At 37.9% G+C, this 18,535-nt stretch overlaps 2 protein-coding genes across 2 annotated transcripts in view; both read left to right on the forward strand.

Moving 5' to 3' along the window:
- Positions 1-1,328: 1,328 nt before the first annotated feature.
- On the forward strand, positions 1,329-7,745 carry prrg2 (proline rich Gla (G-carboxyglutamic acid) 2). Its single transcript, XM_044331027.1, has 7 exons — positions 1,329-1,454; positions 1,549-1,644; positions 3,209-3,381; positions 3,870-3,903; positions 4,623-4,755; positions 5,733-5,876; positions 7,288-7,745. The coding sequence occupies exons 2-7, from the start codon at positions 1,560-1,562 to the stop codon at positions 7,328-7,330; spliced, it is 612 nt and encodes a 203-aa protein (XP_044186962.1). The 5' UTR covers positions 1,329-1,454; positions 1,549-1,559; the 3' UTR covers positions 7,331-7,745.
- Positions 7,746-8,367: 622 nt separating this feature from the next.
- prr12b (proline rich 12b) overlaps positions 8,368-18,535 on the forward strand; it is a 40,916-nt gene continuing 30,748 nt past the window's right edge. Inside the window, exon 1 of the mRNA XM_044331873.1 lies at positions 8,368-8,586. Within this exon, the coding sequence (XP_044187808.1) occupies positions 8,504-8,586 (83 nt within the window). The 5' untranslated portion in view covers positions 8,368-8,503. The remainder of the gene's footprint in view (positions 8,587-18,535) is intronic.

Consider the following 18,535-nt stretch of genomic DNA (forward strand, 5'->3'; position numbering starts at 1 on the left):
CATCATCTGTTTTATACTGAAATAAAAGTCAAATCACTTTTGTATATGATTAAAACATTTACTCAAACATTTCTTTCTGTTGTGTCTTGTGTTACATTGCACTGTTTTGGGAGTTGGCATAGAAAGAATCTATGTACTGTACAGTTATTCCATGGATTTATTGCTTCATTTTTGTTGGATGGAAGATGAATATACTCACTTGTTTTAAATAATAACTGTAGATAGATAGAGCACTTAATTAAGTCTGGGATTGCTGTTTTGGGTTGATATATTTCATTCCATGTTATCAGGATCTCATTCACATACTCTGTGACACTGCGCTGGCACCATGTGTAGTTTCACACATGTGCTGTCACAGGTCATAATATGAGGTAATGAGAAATCAACAACCAAATGATGAAATAATTCATACTTTGGCCAGTTATGGCTCAAAGTAGAGCAAACAAACTGACTTCTAAAGCCATCAGTGTTAAAACAGAAAAGCAGAACATTTCCCCAACAATCAGCATCTTTCACAGAGAAAGGAATCACTTCTCTGCTCTTATCATCCTGATAGTGTGTCAGCTGTGTGTTGCTAGTTAGTGGTCATTTTATCAAAAAACCTTAGGAGTTAAAGGAGTTAAAACTAGATTTTGACACAGGGTCACAAGATTAGGTAATGATGCAGGACCTGCTTTAGCTGATATTGTATTTCAGTGATGCAAATTGTACAATTAATTCACTAATTCACTTGAAATTAAATTAGTTTAAATGAGATTACTTACAACAATTGACATGCAGTGAACCTGGGGATTTGGGGCAGTGTGGGTAGAGATTGGTTTCACATCAGCAGTCATATTTCTTTACAAGTTGGATGATGATGATGTTCTTATATAATCTCATTGAATGTCTATCAGGAAAGTAAAGACTATGTTACAGGCACTTCATTAAAATACACAAACACATTAGGTTTACATAGTAAACACAAGGAACAACACACCTCCATGTTGTGTTGTTTGTGCATTCAACATTTTCACTTTTATTCATTTTTTGTCAGCTTTCATTCCATATACTCATACTTTCAATTCTATCTGAATGGCACACATTATTATGGCTTTTATACATACCACACACCTCTCTAAAACAGTTTGAATAAAAACTGAACATTAAAACCTTAGGATTTATTGCAGTACTGTTGGATTACACTGCATTAGTTTTAGCTACTGGTGGAAAAAACAAGTAAACACAGTGACCAGACAGTGAGACAGGCAGGCAGACAGACAGGTTTGTAGAGGTTCCACCTTCCTGCAGGTATGTTGTCCAACAGGTTTGTCATGTGACGTGTTGTGTCGCTGGGAAAGCACAACACTTTTGTCTTGACCTTTCAACACAAAACTGGTAAAATTTGCGTCTTCATGTGTCTGAACATCTAGAAGAAGTGATAAGCTTTGAAAGACGGAGCACACTATAACCAGGTAAGGAGGCAGCAGTGTTTGAAAGGTGAGTGCTGAGGCTCATACTTGTACATATGGCCAGATATGTAGCTCTTCCTTGTCATTTTCCTTTCAGTTTTTGGTTCAATGGCAGTTCTGTCAGCCGTGTGGATTCCTGTGCTGTTCCTGCTGCAGCTGGCTCACTGCTCTGTCACCTATAGACACACTCCAGGTAAACCACACCTCTTCTCTCTCACTTCATATACATCCATACTGCTCTCACCAAAGACAAAACAGTCTTTATGTGACTTTTATATCTAATTATCATAACTTGGCATCACATATGTGCCTCACATTAATGAGATCTGTTGATGAGATATGAGAGGGAACATGTAACCAATTAAATCTTCTCTGATAAATGCAACACAACTTCTCTGTGCGGTTGATATATTTATAGGACTTGATTACAGATATGGACTGTATTGATCTTGTAGTGCATGTTGTAATACTGGTACATTACAGTCACTTGTTTTTATATATTGAACAAAATAAAAACGTGTAGTCAATGTGCATTGTGACAATATTGTATTTAATCAAAATCAGAGCATGTGCCCACACAGATGTCAACACTTCTGACCTTTTTAAACATTTTAAATCTTTGCATTTAATCCATTCAAAATGTATCAGCAATTTAAATTTGAATTTCATTGGTGATACATTTCATAAAATATGTGTATTTAATACTTAAGTCATTTTATTTAAAGGATAATAATGTTCCCTACCATATGTTCTCCACTCTGATATAACAGTTACATACATGGTTTTTCAAGCATTGCTTTGCAGCCACAATATATTTATTATTTTTACTATTTGGATAAAAACATGAAAAGTAGCTCAGATACAGTGTTGCACTGAAGTCAAGGTCAGTTTAGTTTACAGTTCAAAAGTTTGTTTTGACTTCAAAACTATTTTGACATTTTGTTTCATTTTCATTTGAGTCATCTCTGACTCATTGACCATGTCTTTTTTAGTTTTTTCTTCTATAGTGTGGTCATTTCATCAAAGAACATTCATGTTCTCTAATTTACTTCTTTATTCTGCTTCTTCTCTGTTCAACTTTGCCTCCTAGTTAGTCACTAAGAAATGTTATTCAGACTTTGAAATGTCTGGCCTTTAGAGGATATAATATCATGCAAATCAACAAATCCCATGAAAATACTCAAACAAACAATCTGTTAGTACACTTCTCAATATTTCCTGGCTTCCCTACTCTGTCTGTGGCTGTCAGTCCCAAGCTCATCTACAGAAAAGTATTTAAAAACAGCTGACAAATACAGTATAGTTTGATTTTTAAAAAAGCTTAGTAATTTTCTAAAACAGCTGGTTACTGTAGTTTTTAGCAAATGTTATTCAGACAGGAGTAAAATAGTGCATTTTGTTGGGGAATATGTGTTAATGATGATGAAGGAACATGTCACCCAGTGCAGCAGTGTGGCTCACTGATGTGGTTTTAATAGTTTTTGGGCAAAACGGAGGTCTACGCCACAGAAGAATAATATATATCAGGATTTGATACACCCTTGCTGGTTTTGGCTGCTTTTCATGGAATTTGTTGACTAAGAAAAACTTTGACCAGCTAAATCCTTTAAAGCTGGAAGTCAAAGCATCTTAAACTAAGCCATTGTTTCATTCTAGATCCTATCAGCTGGCCTACAAAATCAAAACAATGAAAAAACAAACATAGTATTTCATTGTGTGAGGGCGTCTGTATAAGTGTAGATGTCTGTGTCCTGCAGGAGATCCACTGTTTGTGGACGAGCAGTCAGCGACCACCTTCCTGTCCCGTTCGCTGCTCTATAACAGCTGGGACTTTGAGCTGGTGGTGTCTGACAATCTGGAGAGGGAGTGTGTGGAAGAGACGTGTACTTATGAAGAGGCCAGAGAGGTGTTTGAGGATGACACTAAGACGGTAAGCTGCTAGTAGTCACTGTCTCTCTACTGTACACTTGTGCATGTAGACGAATAGAGCTTTTTTCAATCCTAAGGAAGATAGGGACGGTCTTGTTTCAAACCTGAGTGGCTTGGAGGTTAATATCATCTGAACATTAGTGTTAAATTGTGGTTTCTGCAAACCACGTGATAGTTGTGTGAATTTTTGGAAGAGAACCAGAAATCAAGGGTACAGTGAATGCCTTTTAGTTGTTATCACTGCAATGCTGCATTTGCAGTTATAGAGTGCAGAATAACTATGATATCCATTAAACTGAATAATAACCCCAAGAGTCACCTCAACAACACTTCAGAAAACATTTGGGTTTTGCATTTGAGGAAAGGCGTCTAAAGTCATGTCCACACTGGCTTAAATTGAATTTTCTGTAGTGGGAACTTGATGTATTTTTCTTCTTTCTCCTTTTAATGAAACTACTTCATTAAATCTTCTTTTGATTCCATTTTTAGGAAATATATTGGACCCACTATGTCAACAGTCATGGTAATGCTTTCAATTTAATATTATATTCATATTATTGAAGTCTAAGGACCTTGGTATTGGGCTCATTCAGCAGAATGTAGTGTTTTCACATCAAAAATACGTTACAATAAATACATCATTTAATAATTAACATTTCCGTATTTGCTAATATTTTATTTATTCTATCTGTTTGGTTAAAGGTACACTCCCTGATTTTGTTATACTGCTTAATAACAGCTCCAAATCCCCAAATCTCCTCCTGTATGTCATCACTGTCTGCAGAGGATATTCTGGGATTTTGAATTTGGGGATGTTATTGAATTTTACAGCACAATCTGAGAGTGTATCTCTGGTCATTTAGAATGTCTTAAGCCTTTTAAAGTAGGCTGTACTCAATCATCAAATTCTCTGTGGAAGTGTAGTCAATATACATTCCTTCTACACAAAGAATGTAATGTGTGAATGTGGACTCATGCTGCAAACTTAAGTTTATAACTCATGTTTTGTATTGATTGATTGCAGCAGGTGTCATTCATCATGCATGGAGCAGTCAAAAAGTAGAAATATCGTGCAGTTTCACGTTGATACTGTAGGTTTCACTGATGACAAAATCTAGTTAGACCAACAGAAGACAGTCATGACCAAAGTCATCACTGTAGTGATCAGGGACTGACTGACTGACTGGTGTAAGAACCGTTTAAGGAACAAAGGTTTGATGTTAATGAGGTTTGTCTTTGAAGCGAATACACCCAGAGTGGATGTGTCAGGGCTGGTGGCAGGGATCCTGGCTATCCTAGTGACTGCTGTTTTTGCAACTGTGCTGGGAATCTACTGCTACAAGGCCAAGAACAAGGGTGGAAGGAGTTCAGCCCAGTAAGTTCACTCCGATGTAGAACTTTGCGGAGAATCATTTTTGTCTAGCTAACCTAGAGATGGGGAATAAAACAGTGACTTTGGTCCATCCAGAAATTTGGTTTAGACCATAACACTTTAACATGAAATTTGCTTTGGATATTCATGGTCCTCAAATAATGATTTCTAATGTCTTCAGTGAACAACCCAACCTTTTATCTGGCAACACCCAAAATTTTAGTCCATTAGACGGATTTTGAAAAGAAATCACCAGATTTACATGAAATTTGCTGCACATATGAAAATTTAGTCTATAAGGATGATGGGAGACTCTCAAGGGACCGCTACTGTTTGCAAGACGAGAGTCCCATGACCCACAGAGGCAGCAGAGGACGTTGGTAAGTTCAGGCAACTTCTACTGTAAAGCTTGTACTGCAAGAAGGTAGTCAGTGGACAAGAAGATGTAATTGTCCTTTAGAGTAAACCTCTACATTTGGGGATGGCCTGGCGTTATTTTTTGAGGATAATTAATCAAATAAATAAAGAAATCCCCAGTTTATGCCTCTTATATAATCCTATTTATGTCATGGTCATATCTTAAAAAAACAGTGGTCTAAAACAATTTCCAGCATTCTTCAGATTTTTATCTGTGTTTAGTTTTGACAATTCTATACCTTATTGAGTCAAACCCACAGTCAACAGTGATTATGCTGGCACAGCATTGTGACCTATTGTACCTCGCACAGACGTATAACAGCTACCTCTGTTGGTCACATGACCGTCATCTTGTATGTCCTTGTCCTTTGAGAGTCTCCCAAACCCCTAGCCTTTTCTCCAGTACCACCAGGTGAAATTTTCCACTTGTACGCAAATATCTATCAAAACAGGAAATCAAATATATTTGCTGTAAAATGTACAGGGGCACAATCATGTTTGCTGCAGACTTGATGAGCTTTACAGTAACTAAACCAGCTTGTTTGATTTCTGTATGTATCCAGAGTTCCAGTGAGGATGGCACAAGACGGGCGTCCAGCCCCAGAGATGGTGCCCCTGGCTGGCATCATGGCCCCAGGACTACCCAGCTACAATGACGCTCTAAACCACAGTGGGCAGCATGATGCCCCACCACCACCTTATTCAGGGTAAGTGAATGCTCCAGTGCCTGGTGTGTACAGGAAACTTACATGGATCCAGACTAGTGGCTCCATCTACAGTGGGCCAGAATCTAACCAAACACCTACAAAAGGAAGGATGCAGGTTAGAATTTGCAGATGACACATTTGCATTATTTACAAAAAGTATTTTAAAATATACATTTTATAACAATTTTGTAACAAAATTTCTGTCAGTTAAAATGTATCCTAATAAATCCTATACATTTTAAATAAAATTATTTTATTTAATAACACCATTTTACAAACATCTTTCCTGACAGAATGTATAATCTTTAAAAAAAAAAAAAAAAACCCTACATGCTCATGCATCATTTTTCCAAACCAATTTGGATTTGAATACTAAGTAATGCTACAGAGCAGGAATGGTTGAGCTGGCAAACGCCACCATATGACCAGGGGCAGAGTGGGAATAAAAACCCAAAAACTCAAACCCACCTGGAGACACACCACCACATATTGCACACTTGACAAGAATCATGTAGTGAACAGATATTAAATTAACTACGATGATTAATTTGTATCGACAATACATGAAACAGAAAAACCTGCACAATAATGATATTTGTATAATGTTATTTACAGTGTCAGATCAGATTCTATGGTGGTTTTATTGCTGTAGTTTGTTAAGACAAACTACGGTAATCAGAAATCACATATCCACAACTACAACAACAAATAAGCTACAGTCTCAGAAATGACCATATAACTGAGTTTTTTTGTTGTAACAACAAAAAACTGGACATTAATAAGAAAGATTGCTGGTATTTACTGCTGTCCAAGTTACATTGTTGGCTATTACATTATATTTCTATTTTTCACATTCTACTCTCTATAACTAGTTACATGTTAGTGGCTACTAAGAGTGTGAGATTAGAATTCAAACTGCATTAAATACAGCACCAAACATTTACATTTCAGTGGCTTTTCTTCAATGAAAGTTCTGTAGGTTTGAGCCAATCACACAGATTTTGGGTGCTTTAATTAGCATATTAGAATTTCTGATGAAACCAGAGCCTAAAATGAAGCTAAATAACATTATCCTGCTAACTAAGTACTAACTTCCTGTTATATTCTGCCTACCACGGCTGTGACATGTATGAATGGCAAAGTCATTGAAGGTGGGGTCTTGGTAATTCAGGATACCTAAAACATATTGAGATGAAACATTACATCAGTCAAGTAACAGACAACTTAGAAAACTAAATCATGATCAGATATATTTTCTGAACTTCTCTTGATACATCTTACTTGTTTTGCATTGCCCATCCTGTATTTTCTATTCTCTGTTTAGTAAGTTGAGGGGTCCATTGGCTGTTGGACTCACATGTACCATGCTGTCATATAAGAGTACTCACACAGATCCTCTCTTTGACCACAGGGGTGCGCCATCAGAGCCTCCCAACCCAGAAGACAACGATTGAGAGAACTGGCAGAGCTTCTTCATTATGGTTGATGGGCACTGGCGGTTTGAGTGAACTTTTAAATATTGCATATTTTTGAATCTACTGTATTTATAAGTGAAGTTATGACACAATCCCAGAGTGGACGCAGCTGACAGTATGACCTGCAGAGTGGCTGGACAGTAGTCTGTCCACCACAGATGTGATGCTTTGAAGTGGGTGCAGGTGAGGGTGGGGTTCATTTTTTATGATTGCACTGTACATCCAACTTATGTTTGTAAGGAACTTTTGACCAGGGAAACAAAAGACAATTAATTCTGAGACTGCTGTGAGAATATTTGTGAATATTACAAATATTTGAGAATATGTGGGAGACAATTGTGAGACAGCTGTGTAAGAATACGGAGATGTTTTATACAATAAATTACATAAGAGTTACACATGCCTCCACTCCTTTATTCATCTATTGTAACTTGTCTAGCCAGTAGAGACACGTAAATGAACGTAGGAGGATGTCAGCACATTATTCTTTACACGTTGCAGCATGTGTTTGTTGTTTATCACAGCGGTTGATTATAGAAAGCTGCTACACAAGCTGAGCTCTTTCACAAGACTACAATTCTACAATTCTACAGTCCTCCACAATACTACACTACTGCGCTGCCGTGCATGACAAATTGTGTGTGTGTGTGTGTGTGTGCGTGCGTGCGTGTGTGTGTGTGTGAGGGAGGGAAGGAGAGGATGAACGCCAGCCCAGTCATTCCTCTTAAAAATGGCGTCTTGTGAACAAAATGAGCGAAAATAGCTTCACTGTGGTGTGAGAGAGCAGCAGCAGAGCAGCTGCAGGATCAATGTGAATACAGCTCCGCTTATTAAAGCTGCTGAAGAACGTGGAGCATCTGTTCTACAGCCCATCAGCTTAGCACAGGAGACAATAGACAGTGAAATATATGGGGAGAGGAGAGGAGGGAGGAGGTGCTCCTGGCTGCTGTGACCCCCCCCCTCCCCCCTCCTCCTCCTCCTCCTCCTCCTCCTCCTCCCCCTCCTCCCCTCGCTCCTTCTCCTCCCTCCATTCCTCCCAGTCTACAGGCTCGTCAAGCGGAGAAATAAACAGAAGCGAGCGCAGAGAAGAGAAGACATTCCTCCCTCCCCTCCCCCTCACTATCTGTCCATCTTCATCCAGCCCTTTCTTTCATGGAGAGGAATTATCCCGCTGCAGGCTTCGGAGATCTCGGGTCTGGGACGGGATGGAGTTACGACAGATCGGCCAAAGCAAGGTAAGCTTCGGTGGCCAGAGCATGGGCACCCATGGGCTCCTCTGGGTGCACCAGTGTGCTTAACTGGCTCTAACAATGCCAGGCACAGCGCTGCCTCTGCATTCAGCCCGCCTGCATGGTACTGCTACACGGCCACCAGTCTCAGGTACAGCCAGCCGTATTGTCATTAGGGGGAGGGGAGGGGTTGGGGGGCTGTCTCTAAAATGCAAGGAATGCGATGGAAGGTTAATAGTGATACGGAGACAGAGGAGAGGGGATAAACGAAGGGGGATGGGTTGCTGGAAGCCGAGTGTGTTATTTCAAAAATGAAAGATCACATCTGGGTTCCAGCACTGCATCATTGTTATCCATCTCCACTGCAGCTTTGTCTGGCTTTGGACTTAACAAATGCATGGCAGGGACACTCGCAGCTCGGTTGGCAAGATTGATTGGTACACAACTAATTGGCTATAGCCTACAAATCCCATCCATGTAGCAGTGCAAGCTCTGCTGCTGTCCAGCAGTGGAAAACAATCTCTGCATTTCTGCATTCCATAAGAAAGAACAAACAACGTGTGCAGAGTCCATTGTATTTATTTATTCCATTAAAAAATAAGAACAGTCAAACTAAACAGAGACAATCACTGTAGTTAATGATGGTGACAGAAACACAGCTGCATGGATTTATTCACCAGAATGAGAGATCTGGCTGACGCTGTGTGAACACTCACAGTGACATTTTGACTTCTTAAACAGTACTTTAAAATGACGTCACGTGACTGACAAACGTGCCTACTGTCGCCAGATAAAACGTCATTCAAGTTTAGTTAGTAACGTCATGCTGAAAATAAGATAGCATTGTCTTTCAGCCCCGTTAGGCTACATTTTTAGTTACCGTGCACTTAATCCAGAATGTGACTGAATGCAGCTGCAGCAGCCTCCGCTGTGAGGCTACACAACAAACGTTAGCAAACAGGCTAATTATCCACTCTGACAAGTAATGCTGTCTTAAATACCGTCACATTCTGACTCTGTGTAGCTACACTGCCACTGCTTCATCAATGACAGATGAAGGTTTTCTTTTCACGTTACTGTTGCCCCGTGTTGGAATGAAGAGCGGCCTCGAGCCATGCAAAGTTGCCTAGCTCCTGTTAGCTTTGCTCCACGTTAGCGGTCGCCTTGACAACCACATCAGTCTCAATGAATGTCTGTCAAGAACTACTTATCCATTGAGACAGCGGGTAAGTTTGTTCTTTTATTCAAAAATGTTAACATCAAACAGAATAAAGTAATAATAGTAGTAGTTGTAGTAATAATAATAATAATAATAATAATAATAATAATAATAATAATAATAATAGTAATGATACATGGATTGATGTATCCATAATTAAAGGACAGGTTCACAATTTTTCAAGTGTGTCTTAAAACATCAGTCAGGTGTCCATATAAACAGTGAAAGAGGTTTTCCTCGCTGTAATCATTCCTCCTGTTCATACTGGCTATTAAAATATCCCCTTCAAATGTGCTTCAATGTAAGTGATGGAGGCCAAAATCCACAGTGTGTCCACAGTCATTTAGTGCAAAAATGCATTTAAAAGTTGATGTGAAGCTTATATGAGGCTTCAGCAGTCTGAGTTAGTCATATCAAGTGGATATCTGACACATTTACAGTCTTTTTAGCATCAAATTCCCTCTTTGTGTTTCCTCAGACAGTGTTTCCCTGTTGAGCTGTGGTGGAAGTATAGTAACAAAAAGAGGAACTTTGGCACTAAAAAGACTGTAATGTTGAAAGATATCTACTTGATTTGACTCATTTGGATGCTGAAGCTTCATATTAGCTTCAGATAAACTTTTAAATACATTTATGCACAGAAGCAGGACTGTGGATTTTGTCCCCCATCACTTCCATTGTAAGTGCATCATGAAGAGATCTTCTAATGGTCAGTATGAACAGGAGGAATGATTACAGCAAGACAAACATGTTTCAATGTTCATTTGGGCTCCTGATTGTCGTTTCAAGATAGACTTGAAAAATGTGAACCTGTCTTTTAAGGCAGATGAACAAGTGCTAATTGAGTTGTGTGCAGTGTGCTTAATACTTACTTTATTCCAAAAACGGAACATTTATGTTAAAATGTACAGTAGTTTAATTTTATTGTCTGTCTCACCCTGCTCTGGTTTAAGGGGAGATCTAATGCTGTGGTCAAAATGTTCCTGTCCTTTGCTCTCAGTAGTACGTGGTTGCATCAGCCTGCTCGGGCTAAACTAAAGGTTAATTGATGGCCTCTTAAAGGACACGTTCACAGTTTTTCAAGTGTGTCTTAAAACAACAGTCAGGAGCCCAAATGAACATTGAAACATGTTTGTCTTGCTGTAATCATTCCTCCTGTTCATACTGACCATTAGAAGATCCCTTCATGATGCACTTACAATGGAAGTGATGGAGGACAAAATCCACAGTCCTGCTTCTGTGCAAAAATGTATTTAAAAGTTTATCTGAAGCTGATATGAAGCTTCAGCATCCAAATGAGTCAAATCAAGTTGATATCTTTCAACGTTACAGTCTTTTTAGTGCCAAAGTTCCTCTTTTTGTTACTATACTTCCACCACAGCTCAACAAGGAAACACTGTCTGAGGAAACACAAAGAGGGAATTTGATGCTAAAAAGACTGTAAATGTGTCAGATATCCACTTGATATGACTAACTCAGACTGCTGAAGCCTCATATAAGCTTCACATCAACTTTTAAATGCATTTTTGCACTAAATGACTGTGTGGACACACTGTGGATTTTGGCCCCCATCACTTACATTGAAGCACATTTGAAGGGGATCTTTTAATAGCCAGTATGAACAGGAGGAATGATTACAGAGACGAAAACCTCTTTCACTGTTCATATGGACACCTGACTGTTGTTTTAAGATACACTTGAAAAATTGTGAACCTGTCCTTTAAGTGGCTGTTAGGTTTGTTCCAGGCATTCCAGGTATCCATCTGTCTACCCTGAGGTTAGCATTATCAACATTATATCCATATCATTATATTCATATTTCAGTTATTTTATTTATTTAATAATTTAATTTAAAAAAGTATAAAACAAATAACAAATACTCATTATATTACCAGAACCCAGATTGATGTCATAACATTTCTAATTAGCTTGTCTGAGCAATCACCACAACAAAAAGTTGTTTCATGAACAACAATAAGAAAAAAGTAAGCATGTACCCAGATATAAATGTTTGGGATCATTCAGTTACTCAGCTGTAATAATTCTGTTCATGCAGGTTTCAGACTTTTATTTATGTTCAAAGTGTACACTCTATAATAGGAGTTCATTGACATGTGCACATCAGCAGTGATTGCAGCTTCTTGCCTCTGATGGGAAAAGAGAATAGAACAGTTGAGGTGCCTACGGATTTGAATGAATGTAGCAAGCAGTCGGGGCAAGAGTGAAAAAGAATAGTTGAATATGGAAACAGATTAAGAGGTAGTTGAGGAAATGGTGAAAGAGTGAACTGAGGAGCCTTGAGCTGACAAAATGATTAAGTGACTGAGTGAATAAGAAATGACTCAACTGGTTTAGGAGAGAACAGAGGGAAGTCTTAACTGTTAGCACAACAGACAGAAATTCCTTCACTGCTAGTGGAACAAACCTATATTAGTCTTTACTGGTTAATAAATGAAGAAAAGCCTTTAGGCAAGTCTGTTTTTGTTCAGGAACACAACAACTTCTGTGAGGAAATCTTTTACTGGTTGAAGACTGAACTAAAAGCAAAAAATCTATATTCCAATACACACCAGGATACTAGGATTGACATTTTATTAACAAATTACATTCAAATCAAAAAGGAGCGAACTATGAGTTCTGCATGCTGCTTCATCAGGTTCACTCTGTGTTTGATTGCCATCAGGTATGTCTTTAAATAATCAGGTGCTGATAGTGGAGAATCCAACAGGTTCACCCTCCCTAATACAAATTCACTTCAAAAAGTTAACAATAATAGGCAAATATAAATATTACATTTCCATTTCCATAAGATAATGAGATTAAATTAATGTCAGAGTACATAGTCTGGCTGTTCCATCTGTAACACTACAGAGGATGAGTAGATCCAGAATGCATACATTTCCATAAGATAAATATCATAGAGTACAAAGTACATGCATTTCCTCACAACAAAATACAAATCAAAACTAGTAGAAACAAGTAGAAAAACATATATTAGAAGAAAGAGGGTACTATACAAAATACATAATACATTCCACCATGATGTATTATAAAAGTCAGAGGTGAATAGCCTACTATTAAAGAATAGATATTAAATATACCTGTGTTAATAAGGGAAGGGAGGGGAAGGGGGTTGTGCCAGGAGGGGTTTGGTGGCTCAACTTTACCTACATACGAGGTCACCTGTAGGCACAGAGAGATAATGTAGGTTAGACATACAAACACAAGTTACAAAAATGGATTCAAGTCTAATGCCTATTCAACCCATTTGGCTCCAAGGAGTTGAGGGTATATATCCAATATGCTTCCCTTTTCAATAACTGATTTATGATAACTCTTCAATATCATAAGTGTTAGAGCAATGTGTACATCTACCATATCTATAATTTCCATATACCTCCTTAGAGAGCCAGTTAGTTTTCATATGTTCTCTATACATAGATGTCACAATAGAGTCCCCTATATTCTTACCCCTTTTATAACAAAACCCTGGCATAGAGGAAGAAATATGCTGCAAAGGAGGGTCACATTTTAGTAGACCCCAATGTTTTTTGATAATGTTCTTAACCCTACCACAGATAGTGTTGTATTCAGACACAAAAGAAACTCTGTTGTCTTTAGGTCTATAAGATGAGCAAAATAATTGTTCTCTATTTAGGGCACTAGACTTGTTGATAGTTGTATCTATGACATGGTCCTTGTAACGTTTTTGGACAAATCTTACCTTCATTTCTCTTGCTTTGACATCAAACTCACTGCCTTTATTACATTTATGTTTTAGCCTTACCCTTAGGGGATGTTGGCTAGATTCCTTAGGATGGTAACTTTGGGCATGTAAGAGAATGTTTCTGTTAGTATCTTTTCAAAATATAGAGGTATCAAGTTCTCAAAACTCATTCACAGATATCAATAAATCCAAGAAGTGAATTTTCTCTTGACTATACTCCATGGTAAAGTATGATTAATGTAGTTACAAAAACCACTGAGTTCTTCCTCAGTAGATGTAAAACCTAAAACCACATCATCAATAAATCTCTAGAAAAAAATGTTCTTCAAAAAAGGATTATTGTTGAATATGTAGCTTTTCTCCTAAAGACCCATAAACAAATAAGCATTATTAGGAGCAAAGGGAGACCCCTTGCTTCTCCCCTGAGTCTGTAAATAGGAGTTCTTGTTAAGCATGAAAAAAGTAGAACTCAAAACAAACTCAGTAAGAATCATTAAAAATGCAACCACTAATTCCTCTCTTTGCAATTCTAAAAAATATTGCATGGTTTCAAGACCGCCTTCATGTGGAATGTTAGTATATAAACTTTCCATGTCAAAAGTTACCAGAAATGAAGCCTTTAGTATTTTAATCTCTGACAATCATTTTAAGACCAGTGTCTCCTACGTAAAATGGTAAAGTTCTTACAATACTTTAATGAAGCGATCAACAAACTTACTCAATGGTTCGGATAAAGAATTGTTCCCTGCAACAATAGGTCTTCTTGGTGGATTCACACGTCTCTTGTGAAGATTCTTATGAATCTTAGGAAGTAAATAGAAAGCAGGGGTGACAGGGTGCTATACTTAAAAAACTCATATTGAGCCTTTGCAATCCATGTCATCTCTAAGGCTCTACTTCAAATACTATCTCTGTCAATGGTAAGCTGTTCACTCAGGTTTTTAGGTAATAACTTATAACATCATTACTCAATTGTCTCTCAGCTTCTGCAACATGATCAGTAGTATTCAACACCACTACGGCACCTCCTTTATCTGCCTTTTTAATAACAATATTAGGATTAGACTGTAATTCTTCTTCAAAAAACTAATATTAGAAAACTTTGATGCAGGATTAGACTTAATTACAGAGGCAATATCTCTTTGTACTAATTTCCTAAAAGTGGTTAAAGTAGAATTATAGGTACCTAGTGGTGAGAATGTGAATTTCTTTTTAAATTTACTAAATGGGTTCACATTTTCAGCAATCTGATCAGGGTTATGAAAAAAGTGTCTTAAATGGAGCTGTCTAAACAAATGTATATCAGTCCACCATCAATTTAATTTTTAAGCGTTAACTTTGTTAGTCGGTACAAAAGACTGAACCAAAAGCCTTTACAGATTCTTCCTTGGTTTAAGACCAAAAGTACAGTTCAGGAGTAAAACATTTGAGTAACAAATGGTCCTTTCTTGGTTCTGGAATAAAACAAGAAAAAACTTTATTGGTTGAGGAGCAAACTGAGGAAAAGTTTTTTGGGTCGAAAAACAATCTGAAGAAGCAATTTATTGCTTGACAGGTTAACTGAGGGAAGCAAGTACTTTTACTGATTGAAAAGTACCATAATGTACTCTGTAAGGGATGAAAACAAGAGCAGAAATAAGATAAAACTTGTTTTTATAAATAAATTGGGTCAATGCAGCAGATTGCAGATAATAACAGGAATAAGAATCGAGTGAATGAACATTTATACACTAACGTGACAATTGCAACTCTGCATATTAATGTATGAATAGAAAAGGATTCAGGTATTAACAATACATTTTGTTAGCCAGTTTCATACATCCTTGTTTTTATGTTAGGTGTGTGTGTGTGTGTGTGTGTGTGTAGTGTTGGAATTGTTGCATTAATATGTAAGAGATAATAGAAGAATAATCTTCTGTCATCTGCAACTGTAATATGTACATTACCCACCTAACGTGAATGTAATTGAATAAAAAATATGAATGAATTCATGAAACTAAAGTATTATATATGTAACTTTTGATTTTGCTTTTCAGTTATAACAACCATGAAATGTAGTTTCTTCCTTACAGTTCTTGCTGCTTGCAGTATGATGTGTGATATTTGTAAGAATCTAAACCAAATAGCTCTTTAGAGGAAAAGAGAAAAGGTAAAGACCCAAACTGCTCTGTAGCCAAATTCAAACCTCTTAAACTAAACTGTTAAGCGCTATAACTTTGCTGTTTGTAAGATAGGTTCACAGTTCTTCAAGTGTGTCTTAAAACAAGTCAGGTGCTTCAGGTGCAAGAAGCTTCGTATTAGCTTGAGATGAACTTTTTAATTCATCTTTGCACAGAAGGAGGACTGTGGATTTTGTCCCCCATCACTTCCATTGTAAGTGCATTATGAAGGGATCTTCTAATGGTCAGTATGAACAGGAGGAATGATTACAGCAAGACAAACATGTTTCAATGTTCATTTGAGCTCCTGACTGTTGTTTTAAGACACACTTGAAAAATGATTACGTTATTGAAGAAACAATATGATTGGGGGAAAAAAGCTGATCAATAATTATGTAACTTTATAGACTATTTTGCGGTAATGACCTTGAACTTGATGCAGTCTTTGCTGCATTTTTCTTCATCACTCCCTGTCATGTCATGCCCCCAACAACACCATACTAATTTGTAATTAAAGTAGGTCATCAGTAAGCAGGTACCTAGTCCATTGCACCACCTCTCAGAAATCTAGGTGAGGTCACTGGAGAGTCAGTCTGTATTTTTTGATTAAGTAACCACAAGGAAGTACCAAGTAAATTGAGTTTTGGTTTCTATTAAGTTTAGTTTTTACGCACGCCCACTCTCCCTCTCGTGCACTCTCTTGCTTTTTTCTCTCTCTCACTCTTTCTTGCTCTCTCTTGCTCTCTCTCGGTACCAAGGCCTATTGGGAGTTGGGAGGATAAATAGAGAGATCACGCCTGAACCGTCTTGATGAAGAGTGGAGAACAATTACAATGAAAGGGCCAGGCCCAAACATCCACCCTACCCAGTATCCTATTTGCAAATGTCCAGTCCTTGGATAACAAGACTGAGTGAGGAACAGATTCCAAAGGGAGGTTAGAGACTGTAACATCTTGTGTGTGACTGAAACATGGCTCACTCCCTGGGTGCTAGATCAAGTCATCCAACCATTGGAGTACTTCTCTCTTTTCCTTATGGACAAATCAAAGGAATCTGGTGGAGTCTTTCATGATGAACAGCAACTGGTATTATCATGTGGACAACAAAACTCTCTCTCCTGCTCACTTAACTTGGTACATCTGATGATCTGATGGGAATTCACTTTGGTCATCATCTCTGCCTTACCAGCACCAGAACAAGTACCTGGACACTACCGTCATCATGGGTGGGGATTTTAACAAAGCAAACCTTAAAAAAGTTCTGTCAACACATCACAAGTGCCACCAGGAGGGTTAGGACTCTGAACCTTTGTTATTCTCCATGCAGGGGTGCAAGACTAATAATCTCCCACCATTGGGCAAGTCAGACCACGCCACCACCTTCATTATACCAGAATATAAACAAAGGATTGTATAGGAAGCTTTGGAGACGAGAGAGCCTTCATCACCCCACCATTTGCCCAATCAGAGGCTACGCTGCAGGATGCTCTGAGAGATGTTGATTGGGATGTGCTTCAGTCTAGCCATGGAAGCATTAGTGAGTTTACAGAGGTAGTGACAAGCTTCATAGTCAGATATCATCCCTGCAGTGACTGTACAGACATTTCCAAACCAGGAACCATGGTTGGATACATCTGCGCTGCTTTGAACAAATATACTGCTGCTTACTACTTCTGAAGATGTGGGGAAATATAAGGTGGCATTCCTACAGGCTGAGACTTTTGATCAAAGATGCTACAGTTTGCTTATTGGCCAGACAGATCTGCAAACAAGGCTGTCTCCAAGGTACTGCCCACCACCCTCAGCCAGTTGCACAACAGGAGAGGGAACTATGTGAGATTGATTTATAGACTTCAGTTCTGCTTTCAATACTATTGTCCACCCCGGAATGTCTGCTATGCTGATGGACATGGGATTAAACACCTCACACATTGTCCCTTTGCACTAACCTGAACATCTGCATATCTGCACTTGAACGTGTAAAAAAAAATTGTATGGAGTTTGTCTTACAATTGTGACATAATGTAAATACATTATACATTTTTATATACTGAAAAATTGCTTTTCCAGAATTCTTCTCACAGTTCTCTTCACCAACATGCAGTTTAGCACAACAGTTAATCTCACATCCAAACTGCACTAATGCAATCAAAACACATCATCTCAGGGTCAGCTGTCTCAAGAAAACCTGACCACTCATAAAACAATGACCCCAAAAACCACTAACAACCTGTAGCATTACAATATATATATTTTTTTACAATTGGTAACAGACCTTTCTCTGTACTGAAGTCACTTTTTTAACACTGACAGACAGTTCTGTTTACCGACATGTAGCTCAGCACAACATTTAATCTCACATCCCTGCACTATTGCAACCAATACACTTCATCCATATCTCAGGATCATCTCTTCTACCAGAACACTGATAAGATTTGTCGTCCAACAAGAAAATGTTGTCACTTATTACACGGTGACCTAAAATAACACTAACAGGTAGCATTACAATATGTATCACTGTTGTCTTGAAGTAGCTTGTATGTATTCATTTTGCATAAACCAAGATTCTATTTCAACAAAAAGAATGACACTTCTTTATTGTATGGATGGTGCTACCTCACAGTTTATGTCACAGACATGAATCTGCAATGCTGCAAAGTGCTACAGTAGGCTTGATTTTTTTTTTGTTGCCATTTTTTCATCAAGTAATTCCAAGTGCACAAAATGAAACTAAAGTAATTCCAGTAGTGTAATACAAAACTATACATACATGTATAGGATAGCCACATATATACAAATTTAACAGTGCAAGTCAACTCTGTCTTTTGCATTTGGCCACAAGTTCTTATTG

This window comes from Thunnus albacares, chromosome 17 (genome assembly GCF_914725855.1).
Source record: "Thunnus albacares chromosome 17, fThuAlb1.1, whole genome shotgun sequence".
In the NCBI taxonomy this organism is placed as follows: Eukaryota; Metazoa; Chordata; class Actinopteri; order Scombriformes; family Scombridae; genus Thunnus; species Thunnus albacares.

What these genes read in the sequence shown, in the direction of transcription:
- prrg2 (XM_044331027.1), top strand. Translation starts at nt 1,560, where the DNA reads ATGGCAGTTCTGTCAGCCGTGTGGATTCCTGTGCTGTTCCTGCTGCAG. An exon ending in CACCTATAGACACACTCCAG is followed by an intron (nt 1,645 to 3,208) that starts GTAAACCACACC and finishes TGTGTCCTGCAG; the next exon opens with GAGATCCACTGTTTGTGGAC. An exon ending in CCACTATGTCAACAGTCATG is followed by an intron (nt 3,904 to 4,622) that starts GTAATGCTTTCA and finishes TTGTCTTTGAAG; the next exon opens with CGAATACACCCAGAGTGGAT.